At 37.2% G+C, this 12,635-nt stretch overlaps 1 protein-coding gene across 3 annotated transcripts in view; it reads right to left on the bottom strand.

The window, feature by feature from the left end:
• Nucleotides 1–12,635, bottom strand: part of EPS15 (epidermal growth factor receptor pathway substrate 15) — a 70,403-nt gene extending 57,768 nt beyond the window's left edge. The window contains exon 1 of one of the 3 annotated variants that reach the window (XM_061344834.1): nt 12,549–12,635. In XM_061344834.1, the coding sequence (XP_061200818.1) occupies nt 12,549–12,596 (48 nt within the window). In that variant the 5' untranslated portion in view covers nt 12,597–12,635. The remainder of the gene's footprint in view (nt 1–12,548) is intronic. The other 2 variants (XM_061344833.1, XM_061344835.1) reach the window with 2 other exon arrangements.

Below are 12,635 nucleotides of genomic sequence, written 5' to 3'. Positions count from 1 at the left end.
TTTTCCTTAGAATGTTGTCTATACTATAAATCCAGTGAATGCCAGCTTGCATTTCTGAAACAACTGCAATTCTATTATGTTTTAAGTAAATGTAAAATATGTAAAATCTCCACACTTAATTCCAAGCAATCCCCTAACCTAGAACTTATTAACTGTGCACTTCAGAAACACTATGAACTCATTTCAGAAAGTAAGACACAAACTAATCAGGTAACAGAGCATGTTACTGACCATTTAAATTTTTTTCTTCTCATGAAATGCTTTAAGACAAACTCAAAACTATTTATGGCGTGATGCCATTTTGATGACATTACTCTAAGTCTTGATACTAGCAAGTGTTTCTTCTTCACACTTTCATTTTTTGTCCTAATTATTTTTATCTTCTTATACTGAACCTTCTTCTCCATTTTCTTTCATTTTCATCTAGTCTTAATTACAATAATAACAATGTCAAAAAGGTTTGGAAGTTATGAAAATAACACTGAAGCAATAATGTTGGTCATAAGACAAAACCCCTAACTTTCCCAAGCCATAGTAACCTACTGCCTACAACCAAGTCTTCAAGCTGAGCAAGCATTAAGACACTAACACAGCAAAGCACTTAAAACACACTACTACTCTAGTAGTTAAAAACGTTCCTAAATTTAAATAATCTGCCACTTGGTTTCATCAATAACCACAGCTGGGTTATGATATAGTGGGGAGATGAGTCAAAAGTCTTAACAATAGTGTTAAATCAGTCATATTTGAGAAAGTATTAATGATTTTGCCCCCAGAGTAGACAAGCACAGAGATGATTCAACCATTTTAGTTAACCACAATTAAGCCACATTTAAAACTAAGTGTTTTAATGCCTTTCTTGCTATGGAAAAAACTGCAAATCGTTGATAAATGTAGTGAGAAGCAAGAACAAAGCATTACTTGCCTACATTTGTATCAGTCCTGTGTGCTGTAAGGGAGACTGCAGTTGGCACTGTTGGCACTTCGTGAAAGCTACCAGGTACCATATTGCAGCCGCCTTTCTGCAGATAGAAGGAATCTGGTGTGAGTCTGCAGGAATCTCTACAGCTACTCTACTGCACTCCCCCTTCTCAGAACCCTGTTGTATGTCCATAAATAAGAACCCACCACGTGGGATTGTTTTTGATTTACAGCTCTGTAGCAGGAAATCCATTCTGTTACTCAGCCAACTATTGCACAACACCAGCAGGCAAGATGTTCCTTTAAGTGCAAAACATGTAATCCCACTGATGCCAACATGTAAGACTGAGGAATGCTGCCTTAAAACCTCTGTTTTCTGGACTCCTGAATTATGGACATGTAATTTTTTTTTTTCATTCTTCTAAATCACTTTAGCACTATCAATAATAGTGATATAACTTGACTGATGAGATAGAACCTAAAATATCTGCCTTTATGAAAAATGTTTAAACACATCCCATATCATGGCTAAATATCAAAGATTAAATCATTATTGCTGTAAAGTAGAGGTGCAGTGAATAGTTCACAATTTAATGTATGTTCTCACTGGGCTGAAGAATGCAACTGAAACATGAAATATCCTCAAAGATCACCAAATTACTTGCTTAATGACTGATTAAGTTGCAGAAGTAATGCAGCAGTGATTCAGCCTTGATGGAACTTTTAAAGGGTACACATGACTAAGCAGATGCAAAAGAGCATGAATTGAACTCCATCAGCTGACAAAAACTTGCTTACCTCTGTGCCACCTTCTATTTCTTCCCTATTATCTGTAATAAAAGGTATTTCATCACCTTCACCTGTTGTGTTCAACAGATGTAGCTAGAAAAGTCCACTGACCATTTATATGAAAAAGTTTCTTTAACTGAGTTTTTGTAGCAGTTAAAGCAGCAGTGAAATAATCACTGTGGCTTGAAAACTACATCAAGGATTTCAGTAGTTTCACAACAGCTTTTCAACCAAATGTGCTCAGTTTACAAATAAAATTATATTTATTTCTATTCCAGCCTTAAAAATGCACCCCAAACTCTGCAAGACAAGCTAGCTCCTACTGTTATTGATATTCATTTAAATGAGATGCAGAAAAGCTCAGAAGCAACTGCAGAAGGTATTGGTATAGTTATATGTAAGTACCTATATTAGATTACCAAAATTACTGATGATGATGCAGAAGTATCAAACCAGCCAGATTTTTCAGATTCCCATATCAGTTTAATTTGTGCAACATGACAAATCTGTCTTTCTTTAGAAGGACAAATCCCCCAAGGTGCTCACAGGACACATGGATATGATATATAAAAATGACAAAGAACACTGAGGTCCAAAGGAAAAAAGAATTAAGATTTTAGGTCTAAGACAGAGAAAGAAGCCATATAAGCTAGCTAAGCTAGATGAGTTTCACTGAAATAGAGGATGTATTCTTCCTGAAAGACTCTCCATGATTCAAAAGGCATTCAGATTACATCCAAAACTGAAACATTCTCGATTGTCAGTCTCTTCCTGTTTACTGAAGAGATAGGATCTGTTCCTGTTCAAAACAAGTTAGCTCTAGTGGTTTTCCTTAGGGAAATACTTGGAAAACAATGATTTAGTGAATTTCTGTCTCCTTTCCCTGTGATAGCATTAGGTGATGTTAAGTTACATATATTCAGATAAGCATGAGAAAAAAACAAAAAAAAACCCAACTTCAAAATCATCAGCAGAGCTATTTAGTGTAATGAATATATTGATAAGTTACTTTATTTAACTCCAATTCTCCTCAGTAGGGAATAAATCCAAGGCTAAAAATTAGCTGTGGGTCTCCTACATGGAACTACACAACAAATCCATTAGCTAGATAGCACTGCTGTAGGCCTCAAAACACAAAGCATACAGGTACCTTGTAGAGGTCAAGGTCAAGAAAACCTGTAGTCTTCTGTTTATAAATACAAGTATCTGCTGTTTATTCTTGCTTTTAAGTACCCTTATTTTTGTAGCTGGGATTCTCATGTATGCAAGATGTCCATTAACTTTAAACAACAAAAGTTTGTGACACGCCTGGATGATACTGCAAAATTTATTATATTCAAATGAAAGTCAACATAATACCTAATTCTGATAATTTCAAATCCCTTCTTCCAGTATGGGCAGCTCCTACAATCACATCTTTAAAATCTATGGTTGTCCTCAATATAGGATTGAGACTTGTGTTTACAGAGTAATTTAAAAGATTGAGTTACCAGTATTGTTACACAGAGGCTTTGAAGAACCTTGGTGTGATACATCCCTGTCTTTTGCAAAACTAAAGCCCAGGAAACAAAGCTGATCTTCATGACCTCTCAGAAGGTATAGGTACCAATTAAAAGAACGAGATAGAAGATCTGGGGATAGTGGAGGTTTCTGAGGGTTTTTTAACTGTATTTATCATGTGCGTTGGACAGCAAAGTGGAGCAGATCCTATAGCCAGGCTTTTTTTGCTGCCAATGAGGCTTGAAAGGGGAAAAGTATCCAGAAATTGCCTCAGGATATGAATGGGAAACTTTTGATCAAAGTCTCTGATAGAAGCACAGAAGCTTGGATCACTTCTTTGGGTTTCTAAATCACTTAATAGGTATGTTTCCAGTCAGGTAACTGGAATGACTGTATTTTTTATCTACTTCCTACTTCAAGAAATGTGGTAGAGGAAAGACAGTAGGCTTGGCCTACATAACAACTGGCATAGGCAAAAAAACAGCCAGATGGTATTAATCTAAAAGAGTTCTCTTGCCCAAAACATAGCACCCACATCCTTGGCAGACTCTACAACCAGCAGAGAATCTCTCTCTCTCCCATTTACCATTATCATACAGCTGTCTTATTCATATATCTGCAGTTCTGTCCTTGCCCTTGTAGCTCTGTAATAACAAATTCTTCATATGAGAAAAGCATTATTCTACTAACAATATTCAAAAAGGCATAATTTTAATTAGACTTCAATTTTTTCTTTCAGGTACCTCAATTTTGTAGAATTGCTGAAATAAAGTTCATCAATTCCTGTAGCTCTTTTGGGACTGCTAATGTGAAAAGGAATGCAACTTAATACTTGAGTAAGCAATGTAATATAAAGATCTAGTTTTGATCAGATGAGCAGATTAAATGTTACAAAAAAGTAAAATTCCTAAAATTTTAGATGTGCAAATACAATTATTTGATTACAGAATCACAGAATGGTTGAGGCTGGAAGGGATGAAATGTATCCTGCTTCCAGTAGGAAGAAGTATTTCCAAGCACCTCACTCAACCTAATGTCATAATTAGACTCCTTGTGTACATGGAATAAGATCTACCCAAACAATATAATAGATATCTTAGATACGTAGATACATTTGATAGATAGATACATTTGGTCAACCTCTGTTCACAATTTATTATAAACTATATTACTTCAGTCCGATCCTCATCACCAGAGGACTCAAACTTTGTTGATAATGGAAACAATCTGTGATTCTGGCTAATGTAAAAACATAGAAAAAGGAAATATAATAATCTAGAAAGAGAATCTATGACAAAATTACATTTATCCTTCGAGTCTCATGGCTGGTTCTAGATTTACCATCACTTCCATCATTGCATTATGTGAGCATATTTCCTTCTTCCATACACAACTGCACAGCTGCTACACAAATCTATAGTTTCAGTGTACTACATGAAGAGAAAATGGCCTTATGTCCGTATCTATGCTTGTAAAGAAACCTCTTCCACTTCCAACCAACACTTTATTCAAGAGCTCCAACAGAGCTGCACAATGCTGATGAGCAGGAAGTAATATGTTCCACTGAAAACCAGACAAGGAAATGCCTAAAACTGCAAGCTGACTGAAAGAGTAAAGGAATTGAGTCAGCATTCTGGGGAAAGGAAGGAATAGGGAGGAGTGGAATAAGCAGTATATTCTTCCAAAAAACGTATGCTCAAAGCAGATAACATATGAAAAAGATAAGTGCTACTAGTATGCCATAAATAATACAAAATTTACCTAATGCACCATTAAAGTTTATGGATCAAATCCTCTTTCCTAGCCACAAAGGTACTTGAAGGCTCTTAGCAAGTTGGTTATAGCTTTCTGATCCACTACCCAATTCATCTGTAGCACTGCAAAGGGACTGGAGACGATTAATTTACAGAGGGAGCCAAACCGCAGTTTACCCTACAATCCCTTTAAGATGCTGTTTATATGGGCTGTAAAACTGGTTACTACCTTAGATCTTAGTCTATTAAGAACTTTTCAGTCTAAAAGAGACATTTCCCAGTGAGGACATCAGGTGATTTTCTCTTATTTTGCACTGCCTGAGCACTGTATGAGGGATACCGAACAGTGAATATGGCCACTTACAACTGCCCTCAGTTTTTTCCAGCTGTATAAATGCTTCAATTTCTCCAAAATAAACAGAGTTTATTTAGATGTATGATTGCACATCCATGTTTACAGATCACTAAATTGCAAATCCAATGCAAATTTCTTGTGTTTTGAGGAACTGCATCCCTGGATGAGATGTGCCCTCTGAGCATGCATAACTTGAAACAGATGGCTCAAAAGATGAGCTGCCAAACACACAAGGCCAATTCAAATGCCATCCAAAAGTAGAAGTTAAGTGGGATAAAAAGTTCTCCTTGTCCCACTTTAGATAAACAGGGCCTGTCTGCTTGGAAGATGCTCTTCTCCCCTTTTCTGCCTTTCTACTTATTCTTTCCAAATATGGCATTTAAATTCAGTTTTACCAGCTATCAAGATTTTATCATCTATTTTCCAATTTTCTGTCTCTTTTTTCAATAAAGCTGCAGCCTCTGGAGCCAAGAAAATCCATGGGTTACTTGAGCTTTAATTAAAAAAGCCAACAAGAAAGCAGAAAAATATAGGACCTTACTGACCTTTAAGGTTGCCAAGAAAAGCTAGAAAATGTGAACGCTGAAGATTCAGAGACCAAAATTCCTTTTTAACTTATGCTTTGGTTGGCAGGGCTTAAGCACAAATAAATAATTGAAAATGCCTGTAATATGAAATCTACTGATTTTCCATTTAAACAATTTGATAGAGAAACAGCTACCAGAAAGTTCTTCCCAGCTTATCCTACCTCCTAGCCTTTCCACAAGATTCCCTGCCAAATACTTGCTTCATGGCTGGCCTAAGTGGAGGCAGTTATACCTTAGGCAATGCCTTCACTGTAAAGTAAACCTGATTTAAAGCTACTGTATGTCTTGGTTTCCACAAATATGCCATGTTTTTTTCCATCTGCATTTTTTTCATGAGGACACACACATCTATGCACTTATCTATCTGTCCATCTTCCTAAACTCTGTATCTAGTTGTCTCAATGTCTTAACATCAGGAATCCTGACACAGTACATTCAAAAAACACAGAGAATGGCAGATGGCATCTGCCGAGTTTCTCTGTGCATGAAGAAAAATCAAATATTTCCAAGAAGTAGCTACACTGTCTGAGCATTCACAGTACAGAACATGCCCGTGTTGCTAGTGGGAACAGGAATGACAGCAATCACTTGAGTCAGCCAAGCACTACTAAGATCAGTTGCAGTGCAGAATATTACCTATGCTTCCCAGTCACCGCATCAGTTGACAATGCGCTGATTATCCCCAGAAATCTTTATAGTGCTAAGTGAAGGTTTTGTGGGTATACAGCAAAAAAACCCACAAAGAAATTGTATGTTGACTTAACTCTACAGCAAAGACAAATACTCAATGCAAGACTGGTCCTCTTCCCTGGTGAGACCTCATCTGGAATATTGTGTCCAGTTCTGGGCCCCTCAGTTTAAGAAGGACAGGGACCTGCTGGAGAGAGTCCAGCGCAGGGCAACTAAGATGATTAAGGGAGTGGAGCATCTCCCTTATGAGGAAAGACTGAGGGAGCTGGGTCTCTATAGTTTGGAGAAGAGGAGATTGAGGGGTGACCTTATTAGTGTATATAAATATATAAAGGGGGAGTGTCACGAGGATGGAGCCAGGCTCTTCTCAGTGGCAAACAATGAAAGGACAAGGGGTAATGGGTACAAATTGGAGCACAAGAGGTTCCACTTAAACCTGAGAAGAAACTTCTTCTCAGTGAGGGTGACGGAACACTGGAACAGGCTGCCCAGGGAGGTTGTGGAATCTCCTTCTTTGGAGACATTCAAAACCCGCCTGGACACGTTCCTGTGTAACCTTATCTAGGTGTTCCTGCTCCGGCAGGGGATTGGACTAGATGATCTTTTGAGGTCCCTTCCAATCTCTAACATACTGTGATACTGTGATACCTATAAGAATGTTATCCTCCACGTGTTTTAGGAACTCAGTGTAATGAGTAAATTTAATACAGTCACTCTGAAGCAATTAACTGTATGAGACATCATCCCTGATGTTTAACAGATTAAATTCCCATCCAAAACTGTAAAGAAGACATAACACCTTACAGGTAGAATGGGTTAATGTTATCTATGTAAATGATAGTTAGATCAGGGAAAACTGTGGGTAAGATTGTTTTGTCTAAAATTGCCAGATACATAAACCAGAATCTAAAAGATTGGTAAGACAACAGTTCAATTGCTACTGATTTTGCTGTATTCAGAAGAGCTGCATTTTTTCTCCAGTTGGCGTAATAGCATAGTTAGAACTAGTCAGCATAAACTGAAGAGTGTAATACTAATAAAAAGCTCAGATCCTCCTATTTTCTTACACAATATAAATAGCAGAGATTACCCTTGGGTATTAACATGCTTTAATCTTTAAGTCAATGCAATAAATTTTGTTCCTCATTATGTACATATAACCACATCAACATCAATGGAACACACAAGTATGAACAACTTTTGGCTTGTTTGGCCTGAACTTGAAGGACTTGACTAAACTCCTATTTTTGTTTGTTATCTTATTTTCAAAGACTTAGTCTACAAACTATACTGCAAATTTGGCCAGTAAATTAAAACAACTATTTATTGTCTATACCTCAAATACTCAACTGTAAGAAAAGATGGCATCCTAAACATCACCAACTTCAGCTTATGCCATGGATATCAAAGTCTCACTGTACACTGCAGAACGTTTTTATGCTCAGACTTGTTAGTTATTCCTCACAAGCTTATTGTCAAAAATTAATTCTGTAGGGCAACAGAAATCAAGTGATGTAACTCTCCATTTTAACAGCTGTGCAGAGGATTTGGTTAACTCCAGTAGCATTGGCAGATTTTACCATTAATGTTGTTGTAGCATTTGCTTAGAAGTTACGTTGCAGTCACTGTTGAAATTAAATAGTTTATCAGGGCACTGGGAAATAGGAATAGAACAGACTGAACTTTTGAAACTTGGAAGCAAACACGCAACAAAGCCTGGATTATTTTCATCAAGTTCTTGGCTTACAAACTGAGTAACAGATCTGGTCTGTGTGTGCGGCTGCCTACAAGCTGAGTAGGATCCCCTTTGTTTCCATCCATGACATCTGGGCGTATCTCAGTAGTTCCGAGCAACTTTAGCTTCAGCAAGTGTAAGTGAAACTGCCTGTGTTAGAGAATGGGGCAAAATGAAGTTTGACTAAAAAATGTAAAATTAGGCTACAATATTATTAAAAATCTCGCAGAAATTCCACTCTTTTACTTGGAAAGAAAACCCAGAAACCTCCTGGACAGGATACCTATAGAGTCCCTTAGCTAATGTGGAAATGAGAACATAATATTAGAGGTAGTGGATTAGAAGGAAGGTCTAAATAGGCCAGTGTCCTGTCTCCAGCAGTAGCAATAGCTAGTAGCTATGGAAGGCAGTAGGAGTACATAAGCACGTAGAGAGACAGGCCTGGTATACTTCCCAAACCTCCAATAATTTACAGCTCGGAAGTCACCTGAGCTGGAGTTGTTTAATTGGTGCGAGTGGTTGCTTTAGCCTAGACAGCTGATGAATGTGTCCTACAACACATCCCAGGCTTTTGTCTTCATACTACTAAGGTTGCAAACCTAACCAGGGTGGACTGTGGCTTTCTTCTGATTGTTAAACCTGGGTTTTCTTCTTGCTGAAGGCAAACTGATGAAGTGGCAGGAAGTGCTGCTGTGAACCGAAGTCTCACTTTAGCTGGAAACCAGATGTTGCTGCATTCTGCATGAATCTGCTAACTCGCACATAGCCAGAATAGACTTCTGACAGCTCCTGAGAGCTGTCAAAGTTGCAAAACATCCATCTGCTCTCTAAATTGAGGTCCAAGTGCAGATTGTGAATTTTGGGGAGCAATTTGAGTTTACTCTGCCAGTTCTGGTGGCTACTTATTATTCTTCTACTAAATCAATTCTCTGCTTCTTTATCATTTATCATGAAAAAGAGAGAATCAGTAAGATGAAAAAATAATTTGGGCATTTCTACTTCCATCAGAACAAGGAGGAAGCAAATCCTGCTTAAAGTAGGCACAAAACCAGATTATTTTAATTCTCAGATAAGAAGAAAAATACTTCTCCAATTTGGTAGGATAAACTTTGCTATCTTTATCTCCCATCCTTACACAAGAAACAGTAACTAAAGAAAGATCTTTTTGGCATCCCCAAATCAGGGCAGTATTAGATGAGTGACTATGCTATCTACAGGGCTTCTTCTATGCACAAATCACTGGGAGTGATTCTAGGTCTAAAGAAAAAAATATTTGACCTGAAATCCCAGAATGAAATGCAGAAGGAGCCAGAAACTGATTCTAAATTGACACAATTGAAACTTAGTTTTAACAGATACCAATCCCAGAATGTAATGCAGGAGACAGAAACTGATTCTAAATTGACACAATTGAAACTTAGTTTTAACAGATACCCGTTTAATACTTCTAGCTATGCAAATAAAATGAGTAATAGGAGCACTCAGTGGGATAGTGCTCATTCTATATACTTAATTGCTCAAGTCTATGTCTCCATGATTTCACTTTTATCTTCCCTTTCGTCTCCATAGATTTCCCACCTAGTACCCTAAAAATTACCGTAGTCAGTCTAATATGTTATTTTTCCTACTTACTGCGGGGGGAGGGAACAACACACAGATTTTAATCAGACTTTGTACTAGACAGCAAGGATACTGTTTATAACAGCCTTATAATATGCATATATTTTGGAATCTACTAGTGTGTGTATATATACTAACTTTGATATTGCTGTATCAGTAAGATAAATATGGTGTACAAATAAAAATTAAACCTAGCCCATAATCCTTATGATTACAGACAATACTGTTTAAAATACTAAATCAGTTCTTACCTTTTCCTTTGCTAAATTTGCTACACATCAAACTCTACTGTAAATAGTCTAAATTTTGTGAGAAGACAGCATATCTATTGCATTCTTGCAAAACAAACTGACTGCAAAGAGCAAGTAACCTTATTTGAAACATACTGATAGGCCAAGCAGTATGAAAAGAGGTAATGTCTGGAAACCTTTGGGAAAAGAGGTTGTGCTTATTTGCCTTTTTGTACTAGTGGGCTGTATATCAAGGCTGCAATGAAGTAAACATTCCAGTTCAGCAACATTCCTCTATGTCTTTTCAAAGTCTCTGTGGAGACTAAAGTAGAAAAAAAATCACTTATTTGTGGTTAAGAAAATAGCAGGGACTTCTGCATTAAATATTAAATGAATTCTGCCCACAGGATGATAAAATGCTTAAATCAAATGATGAGATGTTACCCATCTAAGCAATGCATTAGTTGGAACTTTATGATCTTAAGGTCCTTTCCTAACTATTCTATGATTCTGTGCTATGAACCTTTCACTCTTGCACTCAGCAAAGACATCAGGGCTGCTGTTCTCAAGACTGAATTATGATGCTGTCAGGTTTATAATAAAATAGTACTAAGGTTATAGTGAATCATTTACCCTGCAAAATGCATTCCAGCATTTTTATAGTTGCTAGATTGATTTCCAGATTACCAGAGCTCAATCTATGTGCAAATGGCAAATCGTTCATATAATTGTTTCTTCAGTATAAAGGCTAGACAAATCTTTAAATTCTTTTGGACTAGATATATATTTAAGTTACAGATACTGTTAGAAGGTGATTTCACTATTAAATTTGTATTGCTGTTAATGCCTTCATCTCTGAACACTGAAAGATCTCACATGTGACCAGTTCAGGTGGGAGGAATTCTCTGATCTCTGTGTAAAGGGAGTACAGAAGATACTAACTTGCCATTACGAAATGTAGATAAGTTCAGACACGTATTTCTTTTGAAGATGCGGAGTCTTAAAAGGTCACTTCAGATCTCTTGCAACTCCCACATAATGTCATTATGTCAAACGGTCCTGCAAAATTGTAACCTCTTTTACGAGACCATACCAAAATACAAGTTAGAATATTGTCACAAGGCTACTCAAACCTATAATGTCCTTAAAATGTGTTTCTCTGTAGACCTTGTCACGGGATTTGGTCAGTGAGTGAGTCACTTTAATTGCATAACTGAATACTATCACACCCTGTTTTTAACACACACTGCAACATCTGACGAACTTTTCCAAGTCCTGTAATGTATCGGTGCCAGTTCAGTGAGTCAGCTGCCTCTTTGCTGCATCATCCCCCAGACATACAGCAATACTAGAGAGGAATAAATAACTATAGACATAATAAATCTTAGTTTGGGGATGATCTCTATCTTTCAAAAGCAAGAGAGATTCTTCAGCCCTTTCTTAAATGGTAACACATTTTGCCTGAACACAATCCATATGTTTTTGGGAAATGGCTCCAATATTGTAATGCTTTCAATACAGCTCTAAACATTCCATGAAAGAATCTAGTGAAACCTTTTCCAAACACAACCATAAGCTGTACGTAGAAACAGAACAGGGACTCTGAGGCCTGAGGACTTGAATTCCACACCACCTGTGCTAATTTGATTTTTTTCTGGTATGTGCTAATATGGAGTCATTTAGAAGACTCAGAAAGGTCTCTGCCTCTCCACAAAGTTCCTCATCCCCTGACCTGGAAGACTATGAAAATTGATTAAAATCAGAGAAAAAATAGATAAAAATGGACAGGATCGGGAAAGTTTCGAAAGGCCCAAGATATAATTGTTTGCCTCAGAATGACGGAGAATCAACTACTGTCTTCATTCCACTATATTGCTGATTTTTTTCATCAACATTTTTATTAAAACCAGCAATATATATATATATATATAATATATCTATTAAAAAAATCTACTTACCATGGCACTTACTGGGATACTTAATTATCCTCTTCTAAGAGCAACTGCTTGTAGGGTAAATGTGATTCTCTCCTATCTTCCATTCTGTAACCCCTAAACCAAACATAATTCTGAAGAAATAAAATGTTTAGGCTCTGACATTATAGAATCATAGAATAATTAGGATTGGAAAGGACCTTAAGATCATCTAGTTCCAACCCTCTGCCATGGGTAGGGACACCTCACACTAAACCATGTCACCCAAAACTCCATCCAACCTGGCCTTGAACACTGCCAGGGGATCACCTTTGTGGAAGCCCAGTTTGCGGAGACCTACCAAGATTAAAGAATGACAGTGTTTCATGGAGCTATAAACATTGTTCCTGTTCTTAGTAAAGTCAGTATATGCATTAGAGGGACTAGGAAATACCTTTAAAGGACAGTAGCATGAGACTGAAGCTGACAGAGAGGGCTTCATCTTCTACTTGACTGCAATTTATTAGTGCATTTGTTACCT

This window comes from Neopsephotus bourkii, unplaced genomic scaffold, assembly GCF_033783945.1.
Source record: "Neopsephotus bourkii isolate Nb327-2 ecotype Australia unplaced genomic scaffold, CSIRO-AGI_Nbou_v1 NB_234, whole genome shotgun sequence".
NCBI lineage: Eukaryota > Metazoa > Chordata > Aves > Psittaciformes > Psittacidae > Neopsephotus > Neopsephotus bourkii.
Note: the sequence above shows the minus strand (reverse complement) of the source record. Positions and strands in the feature narration are given on the sequence as shown.